We start from the raw sequence: 17,619 nt of genomic DNA on the forward strand, positions 1-17,619 counted from the left end.
AACAGTCTGTCTTTCCATTGCATTCATAAAATTATCCTCACATACTAGACTGCTTCTTATTAGTCAGCAGTGGAAATCAAAGTAGTAAACCTTAATAATCATTAAGATACAGATTAACTTTCTGCCAGGCTTTAATTAAAACTGCAAGGGATGAAGGCAGATTTTAGGGGCTTGGTAACACACACTAGCTCAAGCCCCAGCAGACCCATGGAAAAATTTAATGCTGTATGTTGTCAGTCATCTTTTCTGACTGACACCAGGTTTGTGGTTGTCTGCTGCTGAGTAGCAAAGCCTCATTTAAGTTGCAGCTGATGCAAGAGCATGAGCTAATTGCCATTTAACTCCAGCTGTCTTAAGGTTCTTTTGTGATTTACAGTCTTTGGCAAGAGGGTCTGTAGAATCTGAACATAGCCTTTACCTGCCAAAGTGGCTTTTTAGATAAATTCTGCCATTCTCAATCTTTCCCTTAAATGAGGACCTGTGTTTTGGTGCACTGCAGCTCTGAATGAGTGTTCATCCCAGCTCACGAGTGGTTGTCTAAGATCAGGCTGATCATTCAATCCGTGGATGCTTAGTTGCGATGAACCTGCCAGGGTTTGGTGCTACATCTTGCCAGATGGTGCTACATCTATAGAATTCGCTCGGTGATATATCCACGCTTTTGTTAAAAATGCCTCCAAATAAGATGACATACAAATTTTTGACCTGTGCACTGACCTGACCTGTACATTGATCTTCATATAGTTCTTTTTCTCTTCACTAGCTACTAACAAAACCAGTCTACAACCTGGGCAGGTTTGATAGTATCTTTTAGGCATCGGACTTGCAAAGGAATTGCCAGGCTTTGATTTATGACGTATATAAAATGCCTTTCTCATTGTTACCCCTAGGCAGTTCTGTGACGGCCCATGAGGAAACTGAGAATGAGAGAGAATTACTGAGTCTCTTTTGCTTTTTCTCTTTACCTCACGTTGGATATCTCTACTCCCTTGGGAAGTTAGTAGAACTGATTTCTACTTACCAATATTCAGAGAAGTCAGAGCAGGCAGTTCTCACTCCACAGTTCCTGCATGTCATTACAAGGTACTACATTTATGATTTTGCTGATAGTATTACTACGTTTTTCTATGCTGCTGCTTTTTTTTCCCCTCCTCTGATATGTCCTTCATGGCCTCCTGGAACTCTCTGGGTAGGCTCATGTGATAGTGCAGCATGCCCTCCTGCCTGGGCTTCAACGCCCTTTTCTGCAAAGGAAAAAGATCTCATTCTCTGTAGTAGTCTTGGCTGCTTGCTTTTTGCAAGTTGTCTTTTTTTTTCTTTCATCATTGTGGTTTCTTCTTTCCTTCTAGTGAGAACCTGCAGTGTTTCACAGTGCGGTGCAGCGCAGCAGCAGCTCGTGATGAGGATCCGTATATTGACACGACTGTGAAGGTGTGCCTCTGGTTACCTTGCTAAAAGAATGGGGGTAGCAGTATGGCACTTAGTTTCCTTATGTCTCCTTCTGAAATCCTGTTAGTTTCTATTGACTAAACCAATAAAATAACATCCAAAATTAATATTTTACTTCAATCTATGGCATATTGTATTTTGATGGTCTACAAATGTCTGAATGAAACAATCTAGACCATTAGCAGAATGTTTTCAGAAACATCAAAAGCTATAAAATCACTTACATTTTAAACGAAATTCCATGCTTTCCTGTGTAAATGTGAATGAAGGGGGCAGAGTTTTCCCTTACTGCAACTGACGGTATTTCTCTCTCAAGTGTCCTTGAGGAACCCGTTTTTGTAAGAGGAGTGTAGGCACTTGAACAAGTCTGCGGCAGATACTCGGTGCATGTTTTTTAGGAGGAGGGCTTTTAATCCTTGGAGGTCTAGACTTTTCCCCTTCCTTAAATTGCTTCTTAGTAAAAGTCTATTGAATTGTAAAGATTGGGATATACGTTAGTAAAAATACCAGGAAAGATAGACTGAAGCGTATTTTAGAGTAGCATTTAAGGATTTCTTTTGAGCTTGTAGACAGCAGACATAAAGAAACCATGGGACAGTAGAAGTAGTATAAAATTTTCAAGAGCTGAACATGTGTTGTCTGCTCTCTGTAGAGATACTGAGGTAAAGAATACAGACGTGTGACACGATCTGTCCTGTCCCTTCTGCAGTCTCAGCTTTCTGTGTTGTCACTGCAGGTGGTATCCACTCTGTCACGGTTCCCCAGTCAGGCGATGGGCTGCCTCCTGCCTCAGCAGCAGGTTTGAGGTTTGCTGGTAACGCAGGCTGCAGTCCCTCGCCCGTGTCCCTGCTGCAGCTTGCTCTCCGCAGGCTGCACACCCTCTCTGGCGTGGGGCCTCCACAGGCCACGCCTGTCCTGGTGCGAGTCCTCTATGGGCCACATCCCTCAGGGGTCTCCCTGCCCTGGTGCGAGTCCTCCATGGGCGACATCCCTCAGGGGTGTCCCTGCCCTGGCATGGGTCATCCATGGGCCACATTCGCTCAGGGGTGTCCTTGCCCTGATGGGAGTCCTCCATGGGTGACATCCCTCAGGGCCGTCTCTGCCCTGGGATGGGTCATCCATGGGCTGCAGTCCCTCAGGGGTGTCCCTGCCCTGGTGTGGGTTGTGGTTAGTGGTGCAGAGTCTAGTTGGAGGTTAGTAACGAGTGGTGTCCCTCAGGGGTCAGTACTGGGCCCAGTTTTGTTCAACATATTCATCAATGATCTGGATGAAGGGATAGAGTGTACCATCAGCAAGTTTGCTGATGACACAAAACTGGGAGGAGTGGCTGACACGCCAGAAGGCTGTGCTGCCTTACAGCGTGACCTCGCCAGGCTGGAGAGTTGGGCAGAAAGAAACCTGATGAAGTTCAACAAGGGTAAGTGTAGGGTACTGCACCTGGGGAGGAATAACCCCATGCACCAGTACAGGTTGGGGGCTGACCTCCTGGAGAGCAGCTCTGTGGAGAGGGACCTGGGAGTCCTGGTGGACAACAGGATGACCATGAGCCAGCAATGTGCCCTGGCGGCCAAGAAGGCGAATGGCATCCTGGGGTGCATCAAGAAGAGTGTGGCCAGCAGGTCGAGGGAGGTCATCCTCCCCCTCTACTCTGCCCTGGTGAGACCGCATCTGGAGTACTGTGTCCAGTTCTGGGCTCCCCAGTTCAAGAAAGACAGGGAACTGCTGGAGAGGGTCCAGCAAAGGGCAACAAAGATGATTAGGGGACTGGAGCACCTTTCTTATGAGGAAAGGCTGAGGGACTTGGGTCTCTTTAGTCTAGAGAAAAGAAGATTGAGGGGGGATCTTATTAATACATACAAATACTTAATGGGAGGATGCCAGGGGGATGGGAGCAGTCTTTTTTCAGTGGCGCCCAGTGATAGGACGAGGGGTAATGGGCATAAACTTGAACATAGGAAGTTCCATCTTAACATGAGAAGGAACTTCTTTACTTTGAGGGTAGTGGAGCACTGGAACAGGCTGCCCAGAGAGGTGGTGGAGTCTCCCACTCTGGAGACATTCAAAACCCGCCTGGACGCTGTCCTGTGCAACGTGCTGTAGGTGACCCTGCTCTGGCAGGGGGGTTGGACTAGATGATCTCCAAAGGTCCCTTCCAACCCTAACCATTCTGTGAATTCTGTGATATGGTAAGTTTTATCTGAAAGGTGCATATTGAACAAATCAGGGTTGTAATACTGGGTACGCTGTGTAACAATAGTCAAGCAAATATAATACTTCTATCTAAATTCCTTTTTATAAGCAAATGAAATCAAGACCTTGATAACCATGTTAGACAATCACTTAAAACTTGACCAAGTTCAAACTATTTGGGATTAAGTTTTCGATGTTAGGCATCTCCCTCAGGATCAGTTATTTTGAGGCACACAGTTAAAACTATGTAGTTGCTTTGAAGAGTGAAACAATTATTTTTTTTTACCCTTTGTTAAATGATTTATGTCATAGTTTTACAAGTATTTTTATTCTTGCTTAAGTGAAGCACTCAGGAAAGCCAGTGAACGTTTTTACTGTCAGATCATTGGACAAAGGTTACGCTTTGTTCTTTTTTTTATTTTTATTTAAAGACTCAAAGTACATACTAACTGAAATTACAAAACAATCACTTTCCTTTATAGGCTTGTCCACCTGTCGCACTGGATGTCTGCACATTAAGAATGCAGCTTTTTATAGGTCCAAGAGCTATCTGTCATTTCAAAAACCATATAATTCTTTTGACTCAGGCGGACACAGAAGATATTACTGAAAGAAGAAAGCCTACAAGAAAGATGCTGTAAGGATTTGTGCCTTTTAGGGAGATGGTATTTATAGTTCTGTGTACAGTGCTGAATTTGTGGGTGTTGGAGTTGAAGAGAGGTTCCTCTGGAAAACTGTTTGGAAATAACTGCCTAGTTAGTTCATGAGAACAGAAATCAAGTGTTTATTTTTTTTTTTGCAATTCTACTGTATTAACTGACATAGAAGAAATGAGAGTAGGGTCACAAATGCTTGAAATCAACAAAATAAGTTACTCAAGATTGTAACAAACAACTTTCATAAGTGATGTTAAAATAACATTACTAAGAACATATCTGCTACTGAGAAGAAAAAATACTTATCTTGAGAAACAAAAGTATGTAGGAGTACCCAAGGTACAGGCTAACAAAATGTGTTGTAGCACAAAATGAGAATGTCTTACATTTGGCTAAGCGTTATTTCCAAGAAAAGTTATGAATATCACTATAGTGATCCGTGACAAAAGAAGGATTGGACTTGGGTCCAAGATACTATTGTAGCATGTGTGTGGCCAGAGGCACCTGTGACTTTTTTCTTTTAGTCTATTTCCATGAGAACTGCTATTCCCATTCTTTTTTTGATAAAACAGCTAAACAGCTTTTCTAAAACATCTATTCAGAAATCACATTTAAAGTCAGTGCAAGTTCATTAACAAAAGTGGGACAGCTATAGTTGATTGAAGAGTTATTCGAACCGGTATTAGTAAGGAGAAGCTGAAGATAAGCCCATCAAGGAGAATGATAATTAAAAATATGGTAGTTTTCTGTGCACAGTTTCTTCTGCTAGTTATGTTGTTTCCAAGATTATAGTTGGCATTTGAGGAAGGTGTGCTTTTTGCCTTCTGTGAAGAACATAAGTTGAACAAATACTAGTCTACTTAACACTGTCATTTGAAAATAAAGATGTAAATATCCCAGAACAGTTCAAACAAAACCAAACCCCCAAATAACAGAAGAAAGAAAGTTTTGTGTTTCCTCCCCCTCCCCCCGCAGTCAGTGCTTTAGCCTTAGGGTCTTATAGACCTAGCCAATGTGTTAAAGTAAAAGCGTTCAAATATATTTTTTTATGCCATGTCTTGGCAGACACTTTAGTAGAGCTGCAGGGGCAAACATGCAGTAAATCCTTACAGAAAGTAAGTAAACATCTTAGCTAATTTGAATTACTTAACTTCATGTACGTATCTGATACTACCTGGTGTTAAGCCAGGGAGAAGATGTAGTGGATAGTTTTGATGCTGTTCCTGGTATATGAAGATACCTATCCCCATTTTGTTATTAACCATTATGACTTAAATTCACAACTTATCTCTCAAGCATTTACTAGCCTGCAAACATACTTACTTATGCATATAAATTATCAAGTGAGTGAGGTTTTTTTGGCTGCATAGTGTTTATTTGAACACTGACAACTCAACTGTTTTCTTTCTCTCTAGTTTCAGAAAGGCTGACAGCATCAAATCCAGAACAAATTCCGAGTCAGAGCCTGGTTGGAATTTATATATTATAAACACTGTTTCAACCATTCAGCTTTACAGAGAAATGGTATTGCCCAACTCCTGCTTTTGTTGTTTGGTGACTAAAAATAAGTACTGTTAATTAATCTCTGATGCATGTCGTTGCTAAATATACTGTAATGTATTTCTCATTAATAGCCCATGAGCCTATTGCAAATGGGTGCTGCTCTCATTAGAATTGTTCCTGCATATTCTTAATTTTTGCCAGCAACCTAAGCGTATCCTGTGTCTGTTCTAGGTAGATTATAGTAGAACTTACGAAAATGTAAAAACTGAGAGTTGCATCCATCTTCTAAGTGAGGCTCACTTACTGGTCAGAGCAGCAATAATGGACCCTAGTTTCCTTAAATCGGATGAGAAAGAAGAACTTCTCAGAGCGTTCAGAGAAAGTTGTGCCTTCTTAGGAGACTGCTACAGCAGGTATGTTTTAGATGTCAAAGTGATATAGGTGAGCTTTCGTTTCCTGTAATGTAACGTTAAAATGAAAATCCATCATTCTTTGCTGTTTTACGTTAGTATTGCTTATATAATATAAATCTTTACATTCTGTGGAAGCAGCTTAATCTAGTCATCTCTGCACTATCTGGTTGTCTTTATTGTCATTGGTCACAGAATACAACATTACGTTGAATATTAGCTATGCGTTTGCAGGTACTGGTGTGTCTGCAACTTTGTTTGACGTATTATTTTAATTTTTATAAACAGTGATGGCGAAAGTGTTGGCTTTAGTTGTTTTGTTCGGTTTTTGCTTCCTCTCTGTTCCCTACAGGTTTGACACAAAGGATTACCACCTTGCTTTGCCATACTACAGAATGTCAGGTTTATCCATGACTGAAGTTTTAAAGAGGCTAGTTTCAGAAGGTGATGAAGCACAGACATATGAAAGAGGATTTATATTTTACTTAACTCACTCTCTTAATGAAGACTTAAATGAAGAACTAAGTAAGGTAGAAACAAGTTTCTTTTCCTTAATCTATTGATTTGGTTTTGACTTTAAGAACTGTGTATCAGATTTTAATTAAATTCCCTTTGAAAATGCTGAGCTGCTTATTTGATTTTACAGTTGTTCTTTTTCAAATGGTTTTTATTTTCCCATTTTTGTTGACAAAATAGCAAGCAGCCCCTGTGATGCTTTGAGCTGCTTTCAAGCAGCATATTATGGACTTGGCTATCATGATGCCTGTTGCTAGTGATCTAGTTGCCACTTGCAGACAGAGACACTTCAGTTTTCGGAAAGTTCTGCCTCAAATTTCTTTAATCTCCCGTATGTCTAACAAAATACACTGTTTCTTTGAAGATTGCCCAATTGTACGGGTTGGTAAAACCAATTCACTGTGGTAGTGGATGTTCTCCTAGCGCCCCAGAATATGAGTTGAATCACTGCTGGTTTGAGATCCTTTACTTTTACCAGCAGGGAGGAAAGATGCAGGAAAGGCACTGTGATGTGATAGCTAAGCTGTATTTGACTGTTTTATTAAAAAAATGAAACAACCGCTCCCAAAAGCTGCAATACTTTCATATGCCATAGAAGACTATATATCTGGAAAGGTCTGACCTGTCAAATGGCTTTTATTTTAATAGGAATCAGCAAATAAAGTTCTCCAGATATTCTGTCTTGCTGACCCTGTGCAGCTGCCTCATATCCTCTGCAGCCCCTGCATGACGAAAGTGTGTCCTTTGACAGCTGTCAAGTTTCTTCAGAAAGTAGAAAAGATGATGCCATCAGTGGTCCTGACACTTACTAAGGCTTTCATGGCTCTGAAAATGGGAGACCTGACGATGTATGCACATGAGATGGACTCCTATAAGGAGGTAAAGTGTGCTGAAATCATGAGCTAGTCACGCTTTGCAAAGACTGAGTCAGTAGGTTTGGCTTGTAGTTGTATTTTACAGTAAAACAAACTTTCAGTCACTGCCCTTCCTCCTGATGTGTGGTATAGGCTCCACCGAATGTCAGCAATGACAGCAGAATCGAGGGCTGGCGTTCCTGGGACGGTACTGCTTACCCTGCAGGGAGGGTAGTCTTGGCAAAGCCTTACCAAATAATCAAAAGTTTTGAAGCGGTTAATTCTTGATAAATTAAATGCTGTTTCCTGGGGTGTAACAAGCTCTGCAAGAGCCAGTGCTCTTCAGCAGCACGGCAGGGTTGTATGGTAGTATTTTTACACCCTTCCACCTGTAATTAGTGTGATATGCCCATCAAAACGCTCTCTCTATGCAAACAGCCCTTCTAAAATTGCTGTTGGAGCAGAATGTCCATGGTGCACATAAACTAAAGTTTCTGTATCCAATTTTCTGTCTTTCTTATGTGGAATCAAAGCACTTAACACTTTTTAAGATCAGATCAGAACCTACGTCAGTACTATCAAAGCAAGAGTTCTTCATCAATGGGGGAAAAAATGTCCATGAAGCAGTCTGTGCTATAGGTGTCCATGTGCGGTTTTGGACTGAGACCAGTCAGTAAATTACTTCTTGTTAATGTTGATCAGGACTGCTGAATATTCAAAGGTGACAGAGCTCAAAGTACAGACTCTTTATGAGAGTTGAGTGTAATATCAAAACACTTTCCCATACTAAGGTCTAAAAACTTTTTAAGATGGCTGTTCCAAGGTCAATTATCCTACTTCGGTTGGAGAAGTCCTGGAGAGCTTTCAAAGTTAGCAGTTTTTGAATTGCAAGGTGGAAGCTGCGGAGAGCTGTTTCAACAATGATATTCAGCACCACCTTCTTTCTAACCATTTGTAGCATGACCAAGTAAAATTGCTACATTGTGAGCAAACATACACATTCCACTGCATGGGTGTTATTTAGAGAATAAGGTGGCTGGGGTTTGGGTGTTGTTTTTTTCCTTTTTGTTTCCTTTTAATCTGACCTGTTAAAAATGTTCTATTGCACCTTACATTTAAAAAGCGTTTTGTTGCAAAGTAGAAACAATAACAGTTTTAGAAAGGTGAAGAAAGGAAAGACAGTTGGTATGCATAGCGGGGTGCAATCTGAATTTTCTTCCTAGGTCTGCCTTATGTTTCCTGTGTAATTCATTTAATCTGCCCAGGCATCGTTTCCCCACTGTCTTTAAAGTGGAAATATTGTCTTGTCATGCTTACCTTCAAAAGGACTCAGATATCCAGCAACAACTTACCGTTGCACATAGTGCAGAACATTTTGATTATTGTTTCAGGTTTATTTTCAAAATAGAAATCATGCTTCAGCGAAGTAGTCTACTGAAATTTAGCGAAGTGGTCTATTGAAATTTCAGCCAGTGATTTTTCAAAACACTGTGTGTATTCAATGTCTTGGGTTTCATAGTGAAATTTATTTTCTTATATGCACAGTAACTCCAGATTTCAACAGCATGTTCCTTGCAGCGTTCAGGCAAATGTCCTACTGCTGCTCCAGCACACGGCTTGGAGCTCGGTCTCTGGGGAGCTGGTCTGTAAATTGTAGAAAGGATTTATTTCCTTGCCCTGGCTTTCCTTCATTTCATCTGTCTGAACTTCACTGTCTGAGGAAATATTGAGTTTGCTGTGTTGAATCATATGTGGATTGAATTCTTTACCTGATTTATATCTGGCTGTGTTTGTAGACAGTACTGGCTTGTGGCTTCATTGGGCAACCAAAACTCCTGAGACAGCGTAAGGAAGGGATTGTTATTCCAACGGAGTTTGCTGTTCACCTGAAGGAGATGCAGCCTGGTTTACTGGTGGCTGCCGCTGTGGCTTTACATGAGAACAGTAAAATGGAACTGGAAGAAGCAGATACCTTTTTCAAGGTTGGCCTGTGATCATTTTTTCTTCTGTTTTTCTCATAGTGATCTTGTTACAGGTAAACAAAGCAGCCTCGGTCACTCCTTCACTCACATTTCAGCATTTCTTCAGAAGGAGGGAAATGAGGGTTGGATATATTCCAGTCTTGACAGATGACTACAGAGTTGTAATCTGGACCTTGTGGAAAGAAATACTGGTTAAATCAAGAAAAAAAAAAATTGCATTAAATTCTTTGTTTTGACCCTGTCATTTGAATGGAGAGTACCCCGATCTCAGAGATCTTTCAATGGCTTCCTAATAATCGGGCTTCCTAAGGCTACTGAAATTTAACAGAATTTAGATAAATCACTTCCTTAAGCATCTTTTGAAGAAATCATTAGGATTGAAACATACTTCTAAAGAATCAGACCTAAATATGAAGGTATGTAATGTTCTGATGTTCTGTGTAAATTTCTGAATGATGTGTGGGTCTCTGCAGTTTATGAGAAGAAAAATAAACAGAATTTTTTTTTGGTGCCACTGACGTGTATTTAGATTGGGAATAGACACAACTTTTTTCTTTTGTCTACAATGAATACCATGATTTGGATTAAACCCATGTATTCTTCAATGTAGGTGTGTTGCAGTCTTGTATCTGTTACTGTGAAAGACCTGTATCAGAAATACCAAGTCACGAAACTCAGATTAGAACGGCTGTTATTGTTTAAAGCCAATTGGAAACCAAGTGAAAGTCTTTTCCGCTGGCACACCAGACCTTAAAGCATCTCCCTTGTGGGTCCTACCATTGTACCCAGCTGAGCTACACAGCATCCCTTATCATGGCCTTTAGATTCTTCTTTCAAAGACACCTGCTCGGCTATTGGCATTTATAACATCCTCCTTGCTGACGGCATGCTGATGTTTCTTGCAGTGGAGCAAATCTTGAAGAAGAAATCAAATCTATCATTTAGAGTTGATTACCTTAAAATCATTCTGTGAACTTTTTACTTTGCCTAGCACTGCTGTATTATGTAGTATAATATCTATTAGAAATACATCGAGACAAAAAAAGGAACCAAAATTCTGCTTCAAGTGAAAGTGAAAAACTGTTCTTCCTGTCTCTTCTAACTTCTGCTACTAACAATTGCCATCGTCTGTGCTGACTTGCTGTCTTTTCCCGGTTTTGTCCTTAGATATTGTGTAGTAACAGTGAAAACACTGTTCCTCAGCTCTTGGTGGATTTCTGGGAAGCTCTTCTTGTAGTGTGCTCTCAGGAGGAAATACTTCAGGAGCTTTTATTGAGGGTTACTTTTCAGTATGTTTGGAGGATATCAAAGCAGCGACTTCCTGAGACTAAGCCATTGAAAACAACGGAGGATCTGGTAGGTGTACTGCTCAGAGGAAGTTTTGTGACTGCATTGTCCCTTCAAAATCTGTCCAAATACTATCCTTAGTATACTTCCAACAGGAATCTTGGCTCTGGACACAAATAAGGGCTAAAATGAAACAATGAGAGTTTGTCAGGGGCACGGTTTGCAATTTTACAAAGCTGACTAAATGAGAAAAATGTGTGAATGATGAATTTTAAAGGATTCTGAATGGGAAATTTGAAATACAGAATTAAATGGAAGTTTCCAGTTTATTTGTTACTAAGTTGTATAAACCAGAAGAAAGAGTAGCTGCTATTCTAAATTATGCTATTGGAGGGTAAAATTTTCTTCACTTATGATGGGTTTCACATGGAACTGTTACTAACAGAAATGTTTCTTTTATTATAACTTGATTCTTTCTTGTATAGGTAAACTCCTGTAATCATTTTGGGTTGATTTTCCCATGGGTAACTTCCATAATGTCAGCGGGCTCTCCATCTGATAAAGATTGCTGTGAAGATATCTCAAAACTACAGGTATGAAACCCTGAAATCTTACTGTTTACAGCTTAGATCTGTTCTGAAAGTGTTCCTGTACGTATGAACAACTTTCTCTAGTGGACTCCACTCCTCCTTCCCTCAGGTTATCCAAGTTGAACTAAAAGACCCATTGAAATGATGGAAGAAAAAAATACTGATGAGATATGTTGATAACAATGGTATTTACATTTGCAGTCCACTCTAAACTTGCTTTCTCAGTTTTCAGTAACATTTATTAAAAGAAATATTATTTCAAAATTATTCCTATAAGTAAGGGCTTCTGTTTTAAGGTTATGGTTAGCATCTTTCTTGCAAAGTTTGTCTTAAATCCCAACAAGACTTTTTTGTCTTGTCTTCAGTCTCTTTTATGTAGTCAGTCAATTAATATAACTTCAGCTCTGCCTGTCCTGGAGCCCCTGGCAGAGGCTGGCCACGTTGGCCTCGCCATCCGTGTCCTCTGCAGTACCCGTCTTGGCAAGTACGAGGAGGCCATTGAGCAGCTTCTTGAAAGGTGTCCTGATGCAGCTGTATTGTACGCTCAGCACGAGCTGAAGGGCGACAATCGGGTGAGCTACTTCCATTAAAGTTGTTCAGTGTTTTCCTAACTAAAACACTGTTGTGTACAGTTTGACTCTGGATGGATCAAATAGCCCAGCTTTCAGGCAAAGTAAATTGCTTAGCTTGCTTTGAACCTCTTGCTTAGCATTTATATTCCGTAACTCAGTCCCCACTGATTTTAATGGATTGGTTTTTTCCCCAGTTTCTTCTGTGACTCCTTGCAGTCACTCTAGTAAAGTTAAAGCATAGTCTTTTCAGATGGCGCAGTGCCTCAGAAAAGGGAGAGTAATATGTTCTTTTTCCACTGTAAATGAAAAAAAACAGCTAGTTTCTCACTAGTCAGTGTTTTAAATTGTTTGGCAGTGTGGTATAATGTGAAATTTTAGTCATAAACTAACTGGTAAGAGATCATGGTCCTTCAAATAAAATCACACTTAAATGTGTTCTTCCTGTGTTCTAGTGACATCTTCTGACCTTTTAACATCAGAATGGTACTGGTGCACTGGTGGGAATGTTATGTTCTTCATGTCCCATTTTCCGCTTAGGCCTCTATACAGATTTAATTGTGGAGCTGATTTTATCCCAGTTTTCCAGGAGTAAAGGAGTTTACTTCCATTGCCCGTCACAGATACTCAATTAATTGTACACAGTTTTGCTGGCCAGAGTCAGCAAAGGTTATTCTTTATGAGATGGACGTACTAGAACTGTGTTCAAAACCAGATTTGTGCTGTTTATTCAGATCTGAAAATAGTTTCTTTGATTGTTTCCACCTCAGTTATAGACTTGAATGTGAGGTTGCAGTACTTAGTCTGCACACAGGTGGAAGAAAAGAGTTACCATGTTTAAAAAATAAGGAAAGAAATCCCTTCCTCTCTCTTCATTCTTACCAACAAAATTATACACAAAACATAATTCACTATTGCAGGTGTTGGAAGTAGACAGATTAGGTCAGGAGACAGCAGTGTTCTTATAGTAGTGCTATTCACTTTTTTTGGAGCTGTTTGGAGGGAAGAACCTTAATCTGCTGACTGCATTAGTCTTGCTAATTATGTGACTTTTTTCTCTTACAAACTTTTATCTATAGCGGCACTAGGGAGCACCGTGTAAAAATTTTCAAGTAAAAAAAGATTGCACTGAAAATTGAAAATACAACATGTGCAAAAATACTGCCTTTCAAAGCATTATATAAATTAACTATTGAGTTCACCATAACCTGCCTGTATTTGTACACATCTGAGCTCAGTTCAGCATATTTTTAGCAGGTCCTTCATACTCTTAATTGCAGTCCTTGTTAATTTACACTTCTGTTGTGTTTTTTGTGTGGATTAGGCTGTGTGGTGGAACAAACTGCTTCCTGAACTTTGCAAGAGAGCCAGACTTACTGGAAATGACCACCCTGTTCTTATTTCATCACTGAAAGGTAAATCAATTGATTGCAGCTCAACTCCAGAAGCCCTCGCACGTCATCTGACATTCTAAATGCTGTACAGGTGCAGGACTACTGATGTGGTAATTCGGAAAAAAAAAGGGGACCTTTTTTACAGGTAATACAGCTCAGCAGGGTTTCCAGTCATTAGCACAGAATTCTGCAGTGTGGTATGTTGCCTCATATAAAAATCATGGCATTCATTTTGTATTGAAAACAGTTGAATGGTGGGAATCATTGTTTCTATGTAGGTCAGGAATAGATACCACTAAAAAAACCTACTCAGTAGAAATAATAGATAGTAATTGTTTTTTTTCTAGGCTAAGGGACTATATGGTTCTAAGCAATGACAGGCTACTATTGATAACCCAGTGGGTGTTTAAGTGTGTATTGATGATAAAAAACACAATGTATTACTACTAGAAGTAAAGAAACCAGGCAGCTGATGTAGTCCTGGTACATGTTTCTGGGAAGTCCATAATACTGTGTATAGCTGAGGGGCCCATGTGTTTGTTTTGACGGATTAAGAAGATTGACTAAAGCACATATATTTTTAAAAAACTGCTGATACAATGCCTGAGGGTAGAAAAATACTGTCACAGGGTTGCACTGTGCAGCACAGTTGCCATGCTCTATCATAAAGTTGTAGTTTCTAGTGCTGGCGGTTTTTCTTTTGAAACATTGTTTTCATGCAGTAACTGCTGTAACTGCTATAAGAACATAATGTTCAATGTTTTGATCTGAGGCGCTGCTTGCAGAACATCCCATTTTACACAAGTGGTGAGTTGGGGTACTGGTATAGATTTCTAGGGCTTCCTTTGCATTTGATATAAAACGTGTGAAGTATGAGGTCAAACCTCTAAGCATTAGTGCTACATGCAGGCCTGAGTCAAGGCAGAGGTATGGTTTTAATCTAAGACATAATTTCAGTTTACTTTTGAGATTTCCTTGTAGTTGTATTTGCTCTCTAGTGGGAGGGTCTGAAATGTCATTCCAGTTGCAATATTTAGATAATTTGATGACTTCGATTGGTAATACATTGTGAATGTTTTTTCGTTTCTGTGTTCTAAAACCAAAATACCTAAAAAAGATTTTCTCCCCTGCTCCGAGAAGAAACTTTATCAGTTGTTGCAATGGAACTGGAACTACGGGATTTCCTCAGTCTGCTTCCAGAGGATGGAACCGCAGCATTTTTCCTGCCACATCTTCTTCACTGCAGCCGCAGGAAGCTGCTGACATAAAACAAGGAGAGTCGGCTGTGCGCTCAGATACAAAGGATGTGCTGGAATGAGAAAGTAAATGAAACAACAGTAGAACTACGTGTGGGACTCCCCTCATGTAAATCACCTTGTTTCTCAGTTGGAACCTTATGACAGCTATTGAATGGCAGCTATTGTCTGAGGCAAAGCATCTGTTCTGAAGCTAATGCGATTACACTCTGTGAGCCGACCAGAATTCCTGCCCAGTAGAGCTGAAGGGCGGTTGGACTGGTGAAGGCACAGCTCCTCAGCTTTGGGCTCGCTCCCCTTCTCAGTGAGGGTGAAGTTAGAGCCAAGGCAGCTAAAAATACAGACTGTATGGCGCAGTGGGCACGCAGTGTTCACTGGAGTGAATTGGGGTCAGTCCCAGTGCTGTGTTGGCGGGTTGGAGCGCTGACCTGGGGAGGGGCTTAAGCTCTGGCGTGTGTCTGACAGCAGGAGTAAGAGTGCCTCACGCTTCCACGGGGAACTGGGCCACACTTACTTGTATTCCCTTCAATTCCAGCTGGCAAAAGCAGTCAGCTGCTCTATTGTCTTAATTACATACCCATGCAAGTGTTACACTGCAGTTCACAAAATTCACTGCAATTCACAAAAAAAGGCCAGAAATCAAAGAGAAGCAGAAGTGTTTGCAAGGGGAGTGGAAGGTACAGACTACCGCTTGCTTGCTGTTTTTTGTTTTCTTTCTTCTCCTGTTGTACTTGGTCATTAGACAGGTATTTGAAGTATTGCTCGGTCAAAAATCCGTCTGAAAACTCTTATTTCTTCTAGGTTTTTTGGTAAGCATCTCAGGTACTTGTGAATGTATGTACTGATGTTTGTCTGTCTTTTGGGCAGAAAACATCCTTCTGTTCCTTCAGCTGGGATTCAGTCATAATAAACTGTCACAGTGTTTATAACTTTCTTATGAATGCAGTTTGGTTTTTTGAGAATCCATCACTAATAAAACAATGACTCTGATCCCATAACCATCTAAAGGCCTAATTAGCTGACATTGACTCTATCAAATCCATTTTCACTGAAGCTGTAATGTTACTTAAACCTGTAGAAGTCAGTCAGAAGACATCATCTACATTGCAAATAAAAAAATATTAAAAAAAAAAAAAAAGAGGAAAAAAAATAGTTTAACTTATCTATGTAGGATTCCTGCTACCGCCAAAAATCGATGACCTAATTTACTAATAGGATTATGCTAGTTCCAGTAGAATCTTTCTACCTTAAAAAAGGCCAAAGCGGTTTAGACTTGTTAGAGAGAAGCAGCTTCCTTTGCCTGTGTAGCTGTAAAGCCGTATTTGCCTGCCTGTCCCATACACCCTTCCCTCCTTTGACACAGGTCTAACCTGGGTGGAGGTGGGCTCTTAGAACGCAACTGGATGGGATGAGGATATCGGCTCTTACTGCTTCATTTCTGACCAGCATCAGCTGTGCACTACTACTGCTGCTTAATTTGCCTAGGTCTGCACTGCACAACTGACCGCAAAAGGAGATTAATCAGAGCAAAGGTCTTAGGTAAAGTAGTCACCAAATTGTGCCCTTCACTGGCTGAATTTCATCAGGCTTATTTTGGCATAACTTTGTCTGTCTTGTAATTATTTTCGTAACAGAAAACCAAAAATATCTTGTGCAATCACGAATCACGATCCCTCAGCCATTGCATCTTTTAAATTCACTATCTTGAAAGATGTTACTGGACAAAATTATAAACTAATTCAACAGAAACAATAGAACTATTTTTTTAGCTGTTCAATTATATGTCAGTATATATATTTTAAGTGTGAACCTATGAATAAAGTGATAACCAAATTCCTATTTTCCAAGAATTAACTACTAACATGCCTGACTAGTAAAATGTGACAGCAGATACTGCTGTTATACATTACACAGGGTTATTTACAAACTTTAAAAAAAAAAGGAAAGTACGTTTCGTTTGGCTCTTTCGTGTTCCTCAGCAGTTAAATAACATGCATTAGGCATCACCTAGAATACGTTTAGCTTGCAAGATACTGTTTTTATTTAGAGAAAAAGATACTTATAAGCTGTTATATCCGTTCAGCTGTCTTAGTCTGTGGCCCTTTTGTTAGCCATGGGCCACCAAATGAAATCTTCCAAAACACACATGGAGATGAATTGTCCAGGAGATAGTATTTCTCAAGAAAAGCTTTCCTGAAGGTAGTCCTCGGAGAATCACTGTGGTAACATGTTTTCATCCTTCTAGCATGCCTGCTGTACTGTTACACTTGAACTGATTGAATAATCTTAGGAAAAAAGAGCGTTGTTTGTCTGTAAGGGGGAAAATAGCTTTTGTTAGACACATTTAATCAAAAGAATACACTATACATATGGAGAAGAGTCCAAAATGAGAGCAGTGGATCTCAGTACCTTCTAGACATTGCGAGTGAGATTTGAAAACAGCTTTAAAATGTGCTGAAGGGTACATTTTAATACACTTCAGATGGCTGATCATGAGAAATTCAACACACTGCTGCTACAAGTTAAAGTCTGTTTCTGCATCTCTTTCTGTGTAATCTTAAGTTTGGCACAACGTATTCTGTAAATCAGAACGGTTTATAAAATAGAAGTAGATTGTGTTTAACATTCCAATCTGTGTCTTTAGTATAGATACACATATCCATTATATAGTTGTATATCTGTGTATACATACACACATTTTGGAGTGTTCCTACTGTTGTCTTTCTGTCACTTAGCTGTAACTTAGCTGTAACACATTCCTATTATGCTCCGTCTTTTGAGTACAGGAAAGTATTGCTTTTAAAATTGTATTAACTTTACAGAAAGTATTAGCTCACTTTAGCAATATTACCTGTAACAAAAATTGAGTCTCGAAGAACTTTGAACGTTCTTGTTTCTACAAAGCTAAACCATGTCCTTTAGAAAGAGAACACTATTTTAGTTTTTCAGTACTTCACTGTTAT

At 39.9% G+C, this 17,619-nt stretch overlaps 1 protein-coding gene across 1 annotated transcript in view; it reads left to right on the forward strand.

Annotated features, from left to right (window-relative positions):
* Positions 1–14,668, forward strand: part of HPS3 (Hermansky-Pudlak syndrome 3) — a 20,503-nt gene extending 5,835 nt beyond the window's left edge. The window contains exons 4-16 of the mRNA XM_009884376.1: positions 891–1,083; positions 1,350–1,431; positions 4,122–4,276; positions 5,711–5,819; positions 6,030–6,211; positions 6,561–6,738; positions 7,373–7,603; positions 9,375–9,560; positions 10,728–10,916; positions 11,333–11,440; positions 11,803–12,009; positions 13,331–13,421; positions 14,541–14,668. Coding sequence (XP_009882678.1) covers positions 891–1,083; positions 1,350–1,431; positions 4,122–4,276; positions 5,711–5,819; positions 6,030–6,211; positions 6,561–6,738; positions 7,373–7,603; positions 9,375–9,560; positions 10,728–10,916; positions 11,333–11,440; positions 11,803–12,009; positions 13,331–13,421; positions 14,541–14,668 — 2,039 coding nt within the window. The remainder of the gene's footprint in view (positions 1–890; positions 1,084–1,349; positions 1,432–4,121; positions 4,277–5,710; positions 5,820–6,029; positions 6,212–6,560; positions 6,739–7,372; positions 7,604–9,374; positions 9,561–10,727; positions 10,917–11,332; positions 11,441–11,802; positions 12,010–13,330; positions 13,422–14,540) is intronic.
* The last annotated feature ends 2,951 nt before the right edge of the window (positions 14,669–17,619 follow it).

The sequence above is a fragment of the Charadrius vociferus genome, unplaced genomic scaffold (assembly GCF_000708025.1).
Source record: "Charadrius vociferus isolate BGI_N301 unplaced genomic scaffold, ASM70802v2 scaffold104, whole genome shotgun sequence".
NCBI lineage: Eukaryota > Metazoa > Chordata > Aves > Charadriiformes > Charadriidae > Charadrius > Charadrius vociferus.